At 41.1% G+C, this 19,231-nt stretch overlaps 1 protein-coding gene across 1 annotated transcript; it reads left to right on the forward strand.

Annotated features, from left to right (window-relative positions):
• The first annotated feature begins 323 nt into the window (after window positions 1-323).
• Window positions 324-1,347, forward strand: LOC115968231 (LYR motif-containing protein At3g19508-like). The gene is made up of 2 exons (XM_031087566.1): window positions 324-856; window positions 969-1,347. Exons 1-2 carry the CDS (start codon window positions 662-664, stop codon window positions 1,020-1,022), a joined length of 249 nt encoding a protein of 82 aa, XP_030943426.1. The 5' UTR covers window positions 324-661; the 3' UTR covers window positions 1,023-1,347.
• The last annotated feature ends 17,884 nt before the right edge of the window (window positions 1,348-19,231 follow it).

A 19,231-nucleotide genomic window follows, 5' to 3' on the forward strand; every position in this document is an offset into this window, starting at 1 on the left:
AGCACACACGCGTAATTGTAATTTATACTCTTAATAGTTTGACTAATTTTGATTTTATCCTTTAATGTTTCAAAATATGGATCCACACTCATAGCACTACATATCACTTAGATTTAAGCTCTTCTATTAATGTGTCACAATGAGCTGTCTATTAGGTGTCATATATCTCAAATTAACATAGATTTATGGATTCAAGTTTTAAAACTTTCACCCTCTCAAACAAAATTTTTTAAAAAACTTTGAGGGACAAAAAAAAAAAATCAAAATTACCTCAAATAAGAGTTTGCCATTGCAATTTACTACTAACATGGGTTTGATTTGGTTCCTTGGTTGAAAATTTTACCAACCAAAATCTAACCCAATCAAAGTTTCAGAACCTCATCAACCCACAAAAAGTCGAATTGAATTGAGGCATTGGGTTAGATTGGGTTCGTCAGGTAAGCGGGCTGAATGCATACGCATAGACCATAGTTGGTGTAATCAAGTTTCCAACACACATTGGGCCGAATATTGAGGCCAGAACCAGAATCCATTCTAGACTGCAACACAAGTAAATATCCAACATTCCATACCCTTGTATTGTATGTTTCCGAGTACGCCCAAAGAACCCAAAGCCCATTATTTTTGTTGATCGATTTCCATCTTTCGAAGAGCAACAGAAATGGAGAAAGCGCTGAGAGTCTATGGTGAGGTATTGAGGCTAGTGAGGCGGTTGCCAAAGGACACAAGGCCTTACTACGCCAAGTACGCCCGTGAAAACTTCGTCAACTACAGAGAGGTCGACGCCAAAGATTCCAATGCCCTTGACGAGCTCTTCCACCGCGCTTACAACCACTCCATCTGGGTCCTCAACAAGGTCTTAACTCTATGTCTCTGTCTCATTCAAAATATCGAACCTTTTTTTTTTTTTTTAATTATGTAAATGTGGGAACTTTTGAGGACCCATTTTGAGTTTCTTGTTAATGCAGTATTCGGTGGATAAATCGGTGGGGGATAAGCTGAAGGAGATCTGCTTTCCTTAGCATGTGTTAATACGCCCGCCATGTGCTTGTTTTTATTCCTCAAAGGACAAAGGATAGTGAGTAGTGACACTTACTCTTTTTTTTTGGTTTCAAATTGCAGTGTCTACAACTTTTCTGTGAAGGGGTAGTGTTTTCATTGCATAATGTTTTAACTTTTAAGAGTATGTGTTTGAAACAAATTGAGAATACTCAGACAATGTAACGTGTCTGTATTCGTGTAATAAGAGGACGTTGTATTTGTATGTTTGGTTGCTTTTCTAGAATGCCCATAACTCGTGTGTTTGATTGCATAATATATCCAATGCTGCAATAAGGGTTTTGATTGTGTATAATATCGAATTTTTTTCTAGTAATGTTGGCTATGATTCTGGGATATTGAGTTGGCAATAGATGGAGGAATTTCAATGCTGCAGTACAGATATTGAGATTTGAGACTACACCTTAAATAACCTGTTACGGTGGAAAAAAACTCATTATGCATCGGACATATACAAGTACTGTCTTTTTCTTTGTCTCACATAAGAATGGACCCTATAAGTACGAAACTGCTGCAATGTAACCTGTTAGAGGATGCTTATATATACCACTTTTGTTAGGTGGAGGTTGCCATTGATGGTTTTTTTTTTTTTTGCTAAATCCATTGATGGAGTTGTTCATCGAGTGTTTGAGTTCTTGCATCTATCCAATTCTCAATCGTTTTAAACTTTTGTAAATAGGTGCTGGCTGTAGTTAGTAAGACTTTTGTACGTAGGTGTTGGCTTTAGTTAGTCTCTGGCTTACGCTGGTCTATCACCTGATTACCTCAACGAGTGTTATACTGGTTCCAGATTGAAGGAATCCGAGAATTGGAGGAAGTAAGAAGATCAGAGCATTCACATCACCCTCCATATAGTTTAGTCAAATTTAGTCCAAAAATCTTACTATTATTACAGTCAAATACAACAGCCTCAATACTCACTATGCAAAGACCCAACTGAGGCACCTAGCCACTGTCGTCGATTTTGCCTTTTGGTTTCCTCTATAGACCGTGGGATTGCATCCAGCTAGTCCAGTGAGACCAAACTTTATGCAGCTAAAAAAAATTTCATTGTGAGATCACCAGCGGGAACCTCTGTTCCTTTGTTAACATCAAAATCATTTTTTGTATAGTTACATTTGTGATCTGTTGTTTCTGGTAATTTTTTTATTACCCTTGCCTAAAGTTTGTTCTAACGTTATCCATTCATCTATTATAGTTTTTTAGCATGATTGACAATGTTCTATAATGGATAACTATAATGTGAACTGTGTATTTTCTATGATTTGGTTATGAACCACCATCAAAGACCCAGACCCAAACCCAACCACCGTCTCCCATCACCCATGTCGACCCAGATCTGAGCCACCTTCAATTGCCTCTGTACCTGCCAGATCTGAGCCACCTTCATGGACAATTCGGAGCTTAGCATGATCTCAGAGAAGCAACTGTGGCAATCTTATCAACTCCAAGAACCAAATACGTGTTAGAGAGAGAGAGAGAGAGAGTCATTTGAGAAAGCATTAAAAATAATTTAATTTGGTTTGTTGATGAACAATATCCTCAATCTATACATATGTAGGCAAAACTGAGAGAAAATTCAATCAAATTTCAAATTGGAATTCAATTATGGTCTAATTTTGCACTACGTTTCCATCTAATCTAAGTTTTTAAATTTTTGTGCCAAGTTAGTTAATTCAGTGTAAAAATTAGAATTTAATTAGAGTTTAATTTTGCGCTATGTGTCTCATCAAATGTAAGTTTTTTTAATTTTTGTGTCAAGTGAGTTAATTCAATGTAGAAAACGAAGAGTTCAATATAGATAAATCATAAAAAAAAAAAAAAAAAACAAAAACAAAAACAAAAACCAAAAAACAAACCTAATCATATATATAACCAATACATAGAGAAAATTTAATTTGATTCAAAATTGAATTTTTGCTTTTGTTAGCTTTCCGTACAAATTAAATTGTTTAGATTTTTGCTATTATTTTCTCTTTGAACTAATGAGCATTTTTTTTTATACTATTTTTATTTAGATATTTTGTATACTAGGATTTTGAATGTAATAAATTGTAATTGAGCTTAACGATCCTATGCACTTATCCTCATTCAATTTAGAAGATATTATTAGACCAATTTATTCTTTTATTTTGTATTGTATTTAGTAGAATTTCATGAACAATGATTATGAATTAATATTGTATATGAAGTATCTAATAGTGATTTAAAAATTATAAACATAATAAAAGAGTAATGAGAAACTTGGCGTAACTAATATAATGAAAATTGCAAGAAAAAACTATTTTAATACCTCTAAATGTCCTGGTCAAACTAATATCTTATATGTTTTATAACTCGAGCTAACATCAATAGCACCACTACAATTCATCATTCTCGTACGTAAGCACATATTACATACTAGTACACAATAAAGTATTTAGACTAATACATGCTCATTTTAGTAGTTATAATTTTTTTTAAACGTTATTTTCACTATGCTGATTCTAATCCTTACTTTGTCATTGGACAAAAAATAAAAAGAGACCTATCTATTTAAAATCATGCTATTTTGTTTACTTGCCAAAAATTCAAAAATCCTGTGAGTTCCATAATTTGAATGCCAATGTTAGCAGATATTTATATTGGCAAAAATATGCTATAACGTTTGTTCTATTTTAATTCGTAACCTTATATTACAAATGGAAAGTGGGAAATAAACAAAACCAAAAAGTTTTGCCTCCTCCCCTCCATCAGCCAGCTTTTATAGTCCAACGAACAATACAAGTGTGTGTTTGAATACCAATAAAAAAATTAAAATTATTTTACTATTCAGCTTATTTTTACTACTATTTATGAGCTCCACTGCACTTTCATAGGCCTCGCTGTACTATTTCAAGTAACTTTTACCTTTATCTACAGTACTTTCAATAATAAATTTTCAGTTTCAGCAAAATAAGTAGTATCCAAACAGACCCAAGTCTAAATTGCTAGTAAGAGAAGAAATTTGGTCCATTTGGACATCCATACGAAAATAATTGTGTGTGTATAGAAATTTAGAGTGTGTGTGAAACAGAGAGTGAGAGTGGATTATTAATTATTATTTGTCTAGAGTGAGTCTTTGGTGCAAGAGGTGGAGTTAAAGAGTTGTAAGAAAAGGAATACGAAGAAAGTGACAATTTTGCAAGGATTTTTTAGTAGTATTTTGTGAACTTGTTCAACTAGATGATGACGTAAACTAAATGCTAAGACCAATTGAAAATTCATGGCCGTTTCATCTTTTGATCAAACAAGAAACAACCCCACCATCTATAATAATGTAGACAAGTACTTTTAACATTACTTAGAAACAAGAAATAACCCCACTATCTTTTGTTGAATTTTTTTTTTTCAAAAAAACGCCAATTTTCAAACAATTCCGTTTGTTAGCATCATTTTTAAACTATTTAAGAAACTAACATCTCGAGTCTTTGAGATTTGAGTTCACTGTAGCAACTCAAGTATCAAAGACTCGATTTCTATGAAAATTCACGTGGAACTCGAGTCTCTAAGACTCAATTTCCATAGATGTGAAGGAAGGAGTGTAAAAACTAGAGAATGAAAAAAGGAGTGAACAGAGAGTGAAGAAGTGAAGAAGAATGAGTGAACAATGAGTGAAGAAGAATAAGAAAGAAGAAGGATCGAACCGAAGAAGAAGAAGAATCTGACCGATGTACTTGAGCAAACTTGATCTCCCTCTCTGACCATTTGTTGTTGGGTTTTTCTTTGCTCTTCCTCTCCATATCCAAGTGCATTGCTAGGTTTTTCTTTGCTCTTCTCTCTCTATTCTTGCTGGGTTTTCTTTGCTCTTCTCTCTCCATTCTTGCTGGGTTTTTCTTTAATCTTCTCTCCGTTCTTGTTGGGTTTTTTTCTTTGCTTGTTGGGTTTCTCTTTGCTCTTCTCTCTCCGTTCTTGCTGGGTTTTTTTTCTTTGTGCTTGCTGGGTTTCTTTGCTCATCTCTCCGTTCTTGTTGGGTTTTTTTCTTTGTGCTTGCTAGGTTTCCTTGCTCCTCTCTCAATATGGAACTCAAGTATTTAAAATCGAGTTCCACTAGTTTTTATGGAACTCGAGTCTCTAATACTCGATTTGCTACAATAACCTTGGGTCTGTAGGACTTGAGATGTTAGTTTTCTAAATAGTTTGGAAATGTTGTTAACTAATGAAATTGTTTGAAAATTGGTGTTATTTTGAAAAAAAAAAAAAAAATCCATCTTTTGTTCCATTTTTTATATTCATAATTTGAGCTTTGGATTAGAGTTGAGTCTCATAATAAACTAAAATTGCACTAATATGAGATTTAAATTATTGATCGTGTCAAGGGTTCTTTGAGCATGTGAACTAAAAGAGCATTCATATCTGTGCGTCTAAAGTTTTCTGTCTATTTTAGCATAAGAACCCACTTTTTTTTTTTTACACTTTACAAAAATACTTACATCAGTTTATCTATTATATATACTCTTTTATTTAAATAATATTTTCCTTACTTTTTATTATTATTTCACACCTACCCCTACCTAACACTTTCTCACCTTTTTATTTATTTATTACACAGACTCCCTTTCTTCTTCTTTTTTTCGTATCTCTATTTTCTCTGAACGTGCCTCTCTTTCTTATCCTTCTTCTTTCTTCTTCTTCTTCTTCTTTTGCAATTTGGGTTTGATTAGAGATGATGATTTTTGGTAGTGATTTTGGGCGGAGAAAGCAAAGATTTTGGGCGAAGAAAATGGTGATTTTGGGCGGATTTGCAATTTACTAAACCTTTCTCCTTAGTTATCTATTACCAATTAGTAAGTAAACATGAAAGATTTTTTTTTTTGATAAGAAGACTACAAGAAAGAAATTAGCAATGCCTAGAGCATGAAAAAATTAATTTGGTAACAAAATATATTTTATTGTTTAATAGGTACAAAACAATCATAGATTTTTCTTTTATGTGTAATGTGAAAAGCAATTTAATAGTTACTAAACTTATCACATGTGCTTCGCGTGTGTGATGAGACTTTTCTTTAGCCAAAAAAAAGTAAAAACTTGTGTTTTTATTTTATATATATAATTTTTATTGTGAGGATCTAATTTATAAAAGATAAAATAATTTGAAAATCAACAAGAGAATGACCATATTTTTTAGGCAATATTTTAGTAGGAGTTAGAGTTGTATTTTTACCAGATTGTCTTTTAGTTTTATCTCTATTTAAACATAAAGGTGTAGGGGTATTTTTGAACCAAAAAAATGAGAATCCCAAATAAGAGAAGCCCCCTTTTTTTTTTTTTGAAAATGGACCATATATTATTCAATTAAGCAATAGCAAAAGAGTCCGCATACAAAGCCTCAATGGCAGGGGTTGGTTGTTCTTCCAACCATACGTAGTCCTCACTTAATTGTCTTGCAAACTTGGCCAAAGAATGGGCCACTCCATTCGCACCACGCCGTACACAACTAGCTGATACACTCCGAAGTCTCCTAGCCAAGCAACGAGTATCTTCATATATATATCCCAGCCATGAGTTGACGGGTTTGTCTGCTGTCAATCCGTTCATAACCGTGGCATTATCTCCCTCCACCACAACATCTTGGAAGCCCGCCTCCACAGCAAATTCCAAGGCCTTCCGGCAAGCCAAAATCTCCGCTTCTTCACTGTTTGCAACTGGAGGACCCTTTGCTGATAACGCCGCCATCACTTCACCCATGCTGTTTCTTATAACCGCGCCAAAACCCGACGACTCCGGTTCCATGAAGACAGCCGCATCGAAGTTCAGCTTAAACAGAGTACCTGGAGGTGGACACCACCGTTGCACAACCTCCCTGGATGCATTGATAGCCAACCGATCCCTTGAAACTTTAAACTCCTCTATCAACTCAGAAGCCCGATTGGTAATTCTTGATGGTTCTTGGGCTTTCCCTCCATGCAGCAACATATTTCGCTGGTGCCAAATTAGCCAGCAGTGAACCCAGAAAAGCTCCAATTCTTCCACGGACATCCTGTGACACAAGTATTCAAACAGCTGCAAAAACTCCCTCTACTCCGTGCACACCTTTTGCAATCTGCCTGGAGCAACAGCCCACACATCTTGCGCTGCACCGCACTCCCAAAGCACATGAAGAACTGATTCGGGAGCTTGGTTACATCGCTCACAAAACTCATCTTGAATCACTTTCCTGCGAAACAAATTCTCACGTGTAGGCAGAATGTTTTGGCAAGCTCTCCATGCAAACACACGTATCTTATTTGGCACTTTCAACTTCCATACGTTTTTCCAGATATGAGAGCCATCCGCAACCTTTGAGCACTCCCCCAAATCCTTCTCCTGCTTTAGGATCAGCCTAGCTGTCTGATACCCCGACTTCACCGTGTACTCTCCATTCTTGGTGTGGAGCCAAAATAACACATCCGACACCACCCTGCTACTCAATGGAATGCGAAGAATTGCATCAGCATCTTCCTTATGAAAGGCAGCAGCAATAAGTTCCCTATCCCAAGCTTTAACCCTCCAATCAATAAGCTCGGACACTCTCCATTCCCACTCATCCACCCGGGGTGGGTGAAGCACTCTATGTGTAGGATGATTGGGAATCCAGCTATCCATGGTTACCCGAATAGATGACCCGTTGCCTACCCTCCAACAACATCCATTCCTTAGGATTGGTTGGGCTGCTAATAAACTTTTCCAAACATAAGAGCTATTCGGTACATCCGTAGCTTCTAGGAAGGAACCCCGAGGAAAATATTTAGCTTCAAAGCACTTGTACACCAAAGACTCTTGTTGTTGAAGTAATCTCCATCCTTGTTTGGCCAACATGGCTAAATTGAAGCTATGTAAGTCTCTAAAGCCCATTCCTCCCTCCTTTTTCGGTTGAGCCAACACACTCCACTTCTTCCAATGAATTTTCCTTTCATTGTCAATCTGCCCCCACCAAAATCTAGCACACATAGCATTTAGTTCCTCACAAAGCTTCATAGGTAGTTGGAAAACCCCCATAGTGTAAGTGGGAATGGATTGAGCCACCGCTTTGATCAAAATCTCCTTACCCGCTCTTGAGAGTAGTTTACCCTTCCACCCTTGGATTTTTTTCCACACTCTATCTTTTAGAAATGAGAATGTTTGGTATTTGCTCGGCCCACCAAAGTAGGTAATCCCAAATAGGATTCAAACCTTTCCACCTCCTTTACCCCTAACAACTCCTTAATCCGTTGTCTTCGCTCCTCCTCCACATTACTACTAAAATAGACTGAGGATTTCTCCATATTAATGCATTGTCCAGAGGAATCAGCATATAATTGTAATAATTCCAGAATAGTTCTCACCTCATCATGAGTAGCTTGGCAGAACAAGAGAGAGTCATCAGCAAATAAAAGATGGGAAACGGATGGCGCCCTTCTACAAATTGACACACCATGGAGCTTCCCCTCCTCTTCTGCTTTAGCAATCAAGGAAGAAAATCCCTCAGCACACAAAAGGAACAAGTATGGGGATAACGGGTCACCTTGGCGGAGCCCCCTAGTTGGGACAATATTTCCATAAGCTTTGCCATTTATGCGAACTGAGAAGCAAGGAGTAGTTACACAACTCATTACTCTGTCAACCCATGTATCAGGAAACCCCAATTTGTACATAATGCCCCTAAGGAAAGACCATTCAACACGATCATATGCCTTACTGACATCCAGTTTCAGGGCCAAAGCTCCTTTTTCCCATTCTTTTTACAGTGCATAGCATGGAGAGTTTCATATGCCACAAGGATGTTATCAGAGATGAGACGACCAGGGACAAAAGCACTTTGGAAAGTAGAAATCACATGAGGGAGAATCTGCTTCAACCTGTTAGCCAACACTTTTGAAATAATTTTGTAAATAACATTACATAGGCTAATAGGTCTATAATCTGATATCTTTTCCGGTGAATTAACTTTTGGAATGAGCACAATATGAGTATAGTTTATTTCTGGAACCATAATTCCGAAGTTTAGAAAATCAAGTGCAGCAGCAGTGACATCATTACCAACAATATGCCAAAATTTTTGATAAAACAAAACATTCATACCGTCGGGTCCAGGAGCCTTCGTTGGTCCCATTTGGAACAACGCTGCCTTAATTTCCTCCGCACTGTATTCTCTGGACAAAATCTCCTGCATATCCATCGTCACCTTTTGGGGAACTACACTTAGACACTCCTCCATCCGGCTACAATCACCTGCTTCAAACATAGTCTCAAAATAATTCGTTATAACACCGGCAATATCCTCGATCTCCTCCACCCAATTGTTTTGTTGATCTCTAACTCCCTTAATAAAATTTTTCCGACGCCTTTATGAGGCTTTGGAGTGGAAAAATTTAGTGTTTCTATCCCCGTGCTTCAGCCAATTAACCCGAGATCTTTGTGCCCAATATATCTCCTGTTTGAGTAATAGATCATCAAGCCTTTTACTAGCAACCAAAAATTATGCCTTACTCTCCTCAGTCATAACCCCAACACTCAACTGCTCCACATGTTTCTGCAATCTTTTAATTTCCTTGGCATCAGGATGGGTCCTAGAAGAACCCCAGGCAAACAATTCGGCCCCACAATGCCCAATCTTTTCCTTTGTGTTTGCCAGCGAGGTCGGTGCTCTCCAATCTTTGGACCAAGCTTCAGCAACAATCTTTTCACACTCCTCCCACAAAAGCCATTTTTCTTCAAACTTAAAGCTTTGAACCCCTCTGTTTCGCAGACCCCCCTCCTCACTTGTTTGCAACAGTAAAGGACGATGATCAGAAGCATGGGAAAATAAATGAATTAAAGTGCTAGTTGGAAACTAGTCTCAGGCTCTTCTATGTTTTAATATATATATATATATATATATATATATATTTTTTTTTTTTTTATGTGAAACATTTAAGACTTATTAAAGGTAAAGGCCCTAACAATATCATTTGTAGAGCGTGGGTTTGGAAGGCTAGGCCTTGATCGACAAGCGGTGGGTTTTTCATGGTGTTCGTACAAGTTTAAGTTTTCCTTCACCCCTGGAGTCTTTCTCCTGGAGGTGGGCTGGGAGGCTCTGGTTTTTGGCCATTTTTCCCAACCCCCTGTTGGTGCACCTTCCTTTTTATTATATAGTCCGTCTTGGTTGATCCTGACCCTTCACTTGTAGGTCAGGCAGGAGCTTATTTCTGTATCCATCCCATCAATCGTCCCGTCTAACTTTCTATTAGTTGCATGGATCGAAGTTTACACTGTCCAAACGTCTTTTCTCATTAATTAGCTCTGGGTATTGGCAAGTGCATTTACTGAAGAGGGGACGCATTTTCCTTGGTCCAATTTCACACCCTGCTTCCCTATGGGCCCCATTCCGTTCACATCCCCTTGAGGGGGCTGTTTGGGGATTGCCTACACCATGGTGTTGGTCTTCCCATTGAAGCTTTGGAATGCCGAGGACAGGGTAAGTTCTCAGCCGTTCCCCTTACTACCTCGGCCACTGATCATTCGTCTTCGGCAAGATACCTCCTCGGCACGGGCCCTGGGCCCAGATAGAGTTTGGGCCGGATTGCAGATCTCTCGGACCCACAATAGCCCCTCAAAATCCTGCTATCCGTCCCCTCGGACGAATAGGAGGGTTTTGATGACATCAGGGATCTGCCAATGCCTATCAATCCTTGTCATCTATCGATTCCCGAGGTTTTTCATCTGCCCAAGGCACGTTCCTAGAGCCGTTGGAAGGTGAAACGTGGCCTCATTAAATACGGGCGGCTTGGTGCTTCCCACGTTCAATGGTGTGATGGAAATCGAACGGTGGTGATCTCCTGGCCTCTTTGGGCGGGAAAAAGGGCGTGCAGTTTACCCTAGAAAGTATAAAAGATTTTTTGGAGATGGATCCGTCTCTCCAGTTCTGTACTTAAGAGTTTTAGTGCGTGTATCCAGGGTTCATCCGAACTTCCGCCCAAATTCAAATCTATCTCAAGCACATATAGCCCATCCGAAGCGTAATTCTCCTTTTATGTAAGTTCCCTACCTCCATTAACTCGCGTTTTTTCTTTTCTGAGTTTATTTCTCTTTGGCTCCCCTTCTTTTCCGTCCGGGTTAGGTTTGTTTTAGCAAATGACAAAGGCGACTAAATTGAGATTGAGGAAGTTGGTCGATACTGAAGAGGCGATGAATAAGTTCATCGTTGATTATAGGATTCCCCCCAACGTAAGTCTGGAGCACTGTAAGATGGGGGAATGGCACATTAAGAGGGGAACGGGTGCGGTTGTAATTCCCGTCCTCGCCTTTGTAGAGGGAGGTATGAGAATCCCTATGGGACCAGTGACGAGGGGTTACCTCAGGCATTTCCGTTTAGCCCCTACCCAGTGCGCCGGCAACGTTCTTAGGATTTTGGGTTGCGTGGACGCTTTAAACGAGAAGATGGGTTTAAGACTGACCCACCATGATGTAAACTGGTGCTATAACCTCCAGAAATTGAAAGGAAAAACCTACTACATGAGGTCGAGGGATGATAGGGTTCGGTTGATCCAGTGCCTCCCTGATTCCAACAAGGGACTGAACAAGAATTTCCTTATTGTCTCTGGGGAGTGGCATGATGGCGATCCATGCCCGGTAGTAGAAGGAGAACCAGGTGGGGTATTAGGAATGGAAGAGGGATAATCCTTTAAACCATTCTAACCTAACGTCTTCCGATAACTAACCATGCATATATGTTTGTTGCTTTTGTAGATGAACGCGCCTATACACGGCATTTTCATTTAGTCAATCGAGCAGACTTGGAGACCGTTTTACAAGCGGCGGTTTTTGTGAATGACAGTGATGGCCAAGTCCGTGCAGCTCACAAAATACTAGGGCACCCTCCGATTCAGAAGTCATTCGGGGACGCGAAGCACGTGATCAGTGCCCGCCGTCCTTGGCTTCCAAAAATTACCGTGGTAGAGAAGGGATTTTTAATCTCGCAGGAGCCAGCTGTCCCCAAGAACATCCCCCTGGTGGGCCCCTCTTCGTCTCATCAAGCAGCAGAGGACGAAGGTGAGCCAGATCAGCCGGAGGAAGGGTTCGGGGTATTTGACTTAGTCTACCAATCCGAGGACCCTCCTGGTGACCTAGGTGACCCAACCTTGTCCGAGGCGGAATTGTCATTAATAGGCACCTCTTCTCAAGCCGAGATGGGAGTCAAGAGAATACCTTTAACCCCCCTTCTCCAACTCCTCGAGGACCAACCAGGGAAGGATACCCAGGAGGCACCACAACCCAATGCTCCTCCTCCACCACCTCGGCCCCTTACAATCCAAACTAGGTCATCCTCCACTAAGTCCCAGCCACAATCCACCCGCCCCGAACCTCCCACCTCCTCCCAACCAGCTCGGTCTCCTCGACCTGAAGGTGCTGATTCCAAGAGAAAGAGGAGCCCCAAGGGCAAGGACATCGTGGACGAGGGAAAATCCCAACCTCCTAAGGAGAAGGATGAGACTCCGCGCACAAAACAACTGAAGATCGGACCCCAAGGCAAGGGCAAAGGACCCGCAGTTCAAACCTCTCAAGGCAAGGGAAAAGGAATTGATTCCCAATCCCTACCGAGCGCCTGGCTTCCTGCCCCAATGCTTCACGGGGGTCCATTACTGGAAATTGCCTCTCTGAGGGACCTTGGAGACGGCGAGGGTGGATACGTGGCGGATGCATTAGGGAAAACCATGTTACTCCCTAATGACATGGATGAGCTGAAGAGAATGAGGATGCAGGAGGTTTTTCTCAGTACTAAGAGATACTTGGGCATGGTAAGATTTCTTGAAACCTAACACTTTATTAACTCTTGTCATCAGTTTGTCACTCACTACACGTTCATCTTTCTTGACAGGCTCTCCAGGCAACCTATAGGATGGAGGAAGAAGTGCATGACAGGAGTAAAGCGGCCGAGAACGAATGCAAGAAGCGCATAACGGCCTCAAAGACTCTCGAAGCTTCTGAAAAGGAACTTGCCAAAGTCAAGGATGACTTAACAATGACTACCCGCGAGAGGGATAACGTCTCGGCGGGCCTTGCTAGTGCGCAAAAACAGGCCAAGGACCAAACCAAGCGCGCAATTGAAGCTGAGGACCAGCTGCGAATAGCCAGAGATCTGATCGAGGATTTAAATAAGCAGCTGGCCGCGGCTCTGCATGAGAAAGGAGTGGCAGAATATGCCCGTGATGAAGCCGTAAGGGCAAAGCAGGAGGCCGAGTTTGCCAGGAATGAGGCAGAGGCTGCCAAGAATACGGCCGAGGACGATGGTTACAACATAGGAGTAGCCGAAACCCAAGCCACCCTTAAGGCGCAGATTCCTAGAGTGTGCAGGTTTTATTGCTCCTAGGTCTGGGAAGAAGCATTGAAGCGAGCTTGGATGGACGCTTCATCAGATTTATGGAAGGCAGAGAGCGTATTCTACCCGGCGGCCATCCGCGAGACCACTTCCACCAGCTCTGCGACCACGGATGATCAACTCGAGGAAGAGGTCACCCCGTCGGAAAACTTACAAGCCAGTGGTTCCTCTAGCAAGGCGCCCAAAGAGGGAAAACTTCAGGATGTGATAGTGATATCGCAGCATGCGGATCCTGGGGCACCTACAGAGGTTACTGAGCCCAAGGTTGGCATTCAGGTGTCCAGTACAGAAGAACCAGCCACACTTGCACAGCCGCCACAGGCTATTCCCCTTGCTGTGGTCCCTCAGAGTACCAGTGCTGGCCCTGTTCAGCCTTCCCCAGAAGGAACCGTCATTCCGGGCATCGAAGCTGATCTTGTTCCCATCTCCCAAGATGTCACCGACAAAAAAGCAGAAAAGTAGAAGCCTTGGTTGGGCTTTTGTATTCGTTTCTATTTGAACGATTAACTTGTTTCTTTTCCTTTCACAAACTTCCTAATTTATTGATGGTTTACAAGCATTTGAACATGTATATATGAAATCTTGTTTTTCCTTTTCCCTTCTGATTACATCGTTAACCGCCCTCGTTGATGCGCACTATTTGCTTATGAACTCTGCGCTGATTCATTTTAACATGTACAAATAGCTATGCATGCAATACATTTATCATCATGTTCCCCAAACCCTAATTTACTTGCACCCACAGAGGCCTTAGATTCATTTCTAACCTTCGTCTTACGAAGATATAAGCACCATTTTCGACGTCACGCATAATAGCTAAATCTCGCTTAGTGCCTGGTTTTCCTCATCCAAGTAGTTGGTTTCCTCATAGGCTTGAGTCCGAGGACTATGCAATGCCCTGGTTCTGTCCAAAACCTAGTTTTCCTCATCCAAGTAGTTGGTTTCCCCATAGGCTTGAGTCCGTGGACCATGCAATGCCTTGGTTCTGTCCAAAACCTAGTTTTCCTCATCCAGGCAGTTGGTTTCCCCATAGGCTTGAGTCCGTGGACCATGCAATGCCTTGGTTCTGTCCAAAACCTAGTTTTCCTCATCCAGGCAGTTGGTTTCCCCATAGGCTTGAGTCTATGCAATGCCTTTCTGTCCAAAACCTCCAGTTTTCCTCATCCCCAGGTTGGTTTCCCCATAGGCTTGAGTCCGGGACCATGCAATGCCTTGGTTCTGTCCAAAACCTAGTTTTCTCATCCAGTTGGTTTCCCCATAGGCTTGAGTCCGTGGACTATGCAATGCCTTGGTTCTGTCCAAAACCTAGTTTTCCTCATCCAGGTAGTTGGTTTCCCCATAGGCTTGAGTCCGTGGACCATGCAATGCCTTGGTTCTGTCCAAAACCTAGTTTTCCTCATCCAGGTAGTTGGTTTCCCCATAGGCTTGAGTCCGAGGACTATGCAATGCCTTGGTTCTGTCCAAAACCTAGTTTTCCTCATCCAGTAGTTGGTTTCCCCATAGGCTTGAGTCCGTGGACCATGCAATGCCTTGGTTCTGTCCAAAACCTAGTTTTCCTCATCCAGGTAGTTGGTTTCCCCATAGGCTTGAGTCCGTGGACCATGCAATGCCCTGGTTCTGTCCAAAACCTGTAATTTTTTATGTACTTGGTTTCCCCATAGGCTTGAGTCCGAGGACCATGCAAGGCCTTGGTTCTGTCCCTGGGTTCCTATGCTGAACGGGCCTGGGCCGCAAATTTACTGGGCCCGCAAATTAAGAGGTATTTCCGTAGTCTTTGATCACGCGGTACTTTTTGGCGTCCCAGTTTTCGAGGTGCGCCTTCTCGAGACTCCTTTAGCCTCAGGGTTGCAGACGACGTTGGAAATCGAGTCAGAGACGTTTTGTCTGTAGCGTTCCTTGGGACGCTGCGTGAATTAAATGCCACCGATTTACTTCTGGGTATAAATGGGATAGGGGATCACTTCACTTGCACATGAACTCTCCTGTTCCCTTCAGAACCATATTTCTTCCATATCCGCGATCTCTCTTTCTAGTGCCACTGCCTCAAAGCAAGATGTTTGAGGCGTGGATGGGAATGAAAGGTCTCCGCACGCTTTAGAGGCACCGAATCCTCAAGGTGATATGGTATGGACAAGGATGCCACAGATTCAAGCCAGTCCTCCGTCTTGACAGGAGGAAGATGGTATTCCTCCTTCTTTTAGTCAAAATCCGAAGCAGGTTCTGGTCATGCCAGGTTTTTGGTATGTCAGAAGAAGGAATTTCCGCCATCACGCCGTCTGCCTTGTAGCAAGCAAATTTTTGCGGGGGCTCCCCAACTTCCGGCTCCCTGCACCTTTTCTGTAGATGGTGTTAGCCTGAGGTCAGGTTCCCTGCACCTTTTCTTCACCGGTGCAAGCCCCAAGTTGGGTTCTTTGGCTGCCTGAGTTATGGGCATGTAGAAGCGTCGAGGAATAGTTTCCTTAGACGACATCTTGGAACAGTAGCCAATCTCTCATCTGTGCCTTTTTTCTTCGGCTTTTCTTCATTCTCTTGTATTTTTCTTTACTTGCGTAGTTAGCTTTAATGTAAGCTTGTTTCAGTTTTTCGTTGTACACTGTACTGTTCTTTTCTCTTAATAAAAATGTGTTTATTTCTTTTTACATACTTTCCTTCTCTGCAACAACTACTTGGTGCATGAATATTAAATGTAAGCTCACCTTTAATGATACTCCAGGCAGAAAAATGCCTTAACACAGAGTCCTACTGGTTTAAACTCACAAATATTATCAAGTATAACAAGGTTAATCCTCAATAAATTAAACTCTTGGAACTAACCGGGATAATCGCTGAGTGCTGCGCGATGCATGCTAGACCAATGTCCGAGAACGATAAACTCTAAATAATTCGTCCGAGAGGGTAGCCGAGTAGCGAGGGACTTTGATTGTGCTTTTGGGTAATATATTACACTGTACCGCATCAACTCCTTTGGTACTGGGGATCCGAGGGTAGACCGGGGAATCCGTGCAATCGAGGGATTAACCCATCTGTTAACGAAGAGTTTTCTTCCCATGGATTTTGAGGTTTATATGCCATAGTTTTTTTTTTAAAATAGTTGGTTCCTCATCCAAGTAGTTGGTTTCCCCATAGGCTTGAGTCCGAGGACCATGCAATGCCTTGGTTCTGTCCAAAACTTAGTTTTCCTCATCTAGGTAGTTGGTTTCCCCATAGGCTTGAGTCCGAGGACTATGCAATGCCTTGGTTCTGTCCAAAACCTAGTTTTCCTCATCCAGGTAATTGGTTTCCTCATAGGCTTGAGTCCGTGGACCATACAATGCCTTGGTTCTGTCCAAAACCTAGTTTTCCTCATCCAGGTAGTTGGTTTCCCCATAGGCTTGAGTCCGAGGACTATGCAATGCCTTGGTTCTGTCCAAAACCTAGTTTTCCTCATCCAGGTAGTTGGTTTCCCCATAGGCTTGAGTATATGGACCATACAATGCCTTGGTTCTATCCAAAACCTAGTTTTCCTCATCCAGGTAGTTGGTTTCCCCATAGGCTTGAGTCCGAGGACTATGCAATGCCTTGGTTCTGTCCAAAACCTAGTTTTCCTCATCCAGGTAGTTGGTTTCCCCATAGGCTTGAGTCCGAGGACTATGCAATGCCTTGATTCTGTCCAAAACCTAGTTTTCTCTTTGTGTGGGATCTTGGTTTTAGGGGAGTTAGCTCCTCAACCAAGCCCCTAAAGTTTATCCATACGATTAATGCTATCAAGTGCCTAGTTTACTCTTTACGGGGGACCTTGGCTTTAAGGGAGTTAGCTCCTCAACCAAGCCCCTAGTCAAGAAACGTAGCCCCTAGCAGAACTTTATACTAGAACTCTATAACCAACGGTTAGAAATAACGAAGAAACTCTATCGACCCACATCCTATACCAACACACAAGCCTTTCCCACAGACGGCGCCAATTGTAAGGACGCGATTCGTGGCGGACCGTAACAGTGTCGGGTTCGCGCGTGAAAAAGCCCTAACAATATCATTTGTAGAGCGTGGGTTTGGAAGGCTAGGCCTTGATCGACAGGCGGTGGGTTTTTCATGGTGTTCGTACAAGTTTAAGTTTTCCTTCACCCCTGGAGTCTTTCTCCTGGAGGTGAGCTGGGAAGCTCTGGTTTTTGGCCATTTTTCCCAAACCCCTGTTGGTGCACCTTCCTTTTTATTATATAGTCCGTCTTGGTTGATCCTGACCTTCCACTTGTAGGTCAGGCAGGAGCTTATTTCTGTATCCATCCCATCAATCGTCCCGTCTAACTTTCTATTAGTTGCATGGATCGAAGTTTACACCGTCCAAACGTCTTTTCTCATTAATCAGCTCTGGGTATTGGCAGGTGCATTTACTGAAGAGGGGACGCATTTTCCTTGGTCCAATTTCACACCCTGCTTCCCTATGGGCCCCATTCCGTTCACATCCCCTTGAGGGGGCTGTTTGGGGATTGCCTACACCATGGTGTTGGTCTTCCCATTGAAGCTCTGGAATGCTGAGGACAGGGTAAATTTCAGCCGTTCCCCTTGCTACCTCGGCCACTGATCATTCGTCTTCGGCAAGATACCTCCTCGGCACGGGCCCTGGGCTCAGATAGAGTTTGGGCCGGATTGCAGACCTCTCGGACCCACAGGAGTAAACATAAAACTAAGAAAAAATAATAAATGATATAAGTTTTTACTTTTGAAGTGTATTTATTTATTTTCTAGAGAGAATGTTTATTTATTTATTTATTTTTAATGAATGAGCAATTTTAAGAGTATTGCTACTAACACAACACTTTCATAGCAAAATTTAGGTGGCAAGTTATTAAAGATATGTAAAAAAATGATGTAAGTTGTGGGTCTAGATAAAAATCAGTTACAATTTGCCACTTAACCTTTATTGTAAATTTATTGTGAAAAATAATGTGAAAATAGTATTAAGATGATCATATTCAAGCTCATTTCAGCAAGGTTTAAACAAAACTTAAAGTTAGGGAGTTCAAAATTTTATTTTTGGAGGTAAAAAAAAAGTTTTATATATACTAAAATTAAAAATTGGCCAGGGGGTTTATTTGAACCCCTGGGTTGGCTATAGTGCTGCCCTTGAGTCTAAACAAGTCTCTTAAATATTAGTGTAGATAATATAAGTGGAATAATTTTCTTTCCAAATTTGGAAAATTAAAAATTAGGCTTCCCTTCATGTTCAAATTCTCTTCTCTCCCTGTAAATGTAATTATCGATTTTTTTTTTAAATTTAATTTTTTAAAATGGGTCCCCTAAAATCTTTTCCCTCCTCCTTTAAAAGAAAACAAAAAAACACAAGGTTATTTAAATACCACAATCCCCTTTCCACTCTTCACAAATACACAGTTGAGCAAAATTATTGAGCACTGTGGGAGCAATAGTATCTCATTTCACATAGATGATGTGTTTTATCATGACATTTTATATTGGGAGCTCAAGGCATTAAGGTTAGCCACGTTCAAATTCCTTTCTCTGTATTCATCCCTGTAAATGAAAAATACAAATCTGCTTATACGCATTTCTTTAGAAAACAGTCTGCCTAAATTTTGTGTTTCTGTTGCAAAGAGAAATTCAAAGGAAATACCCACTAATTTCAAGTCACTATATAACACATTGAAAATGACTTTTCATCTTCCTTTATAATAGACCCATGTGCAGACTTGTAACACCCTTCATTTGAAACAGTTAAAATGTTAACAAACCCTTTTTTTTTTCATGAATTGGAAACTATAAGATCATGAGCACTCAACTGAGACTTCTTGGGAATCAAATTAATATGAAAATCACAAGATTAAGGTGCATGATGTAGGCAACTAG

This window comes from Quercus lobata, chromosome 11, assembly GCF_001633185.2.
Source record: "Quercus lobata isolate SW786 chromosome 11, ValleyOak3.0 Primary Assembly, whole genome shotgun sequence".
Lineage (NCBI taxonomy): Eukaryota > Viridiplantae > Streptophyta > Magnoliopsida > Fagales > Fagaceae > Quercus > Quercus lobata.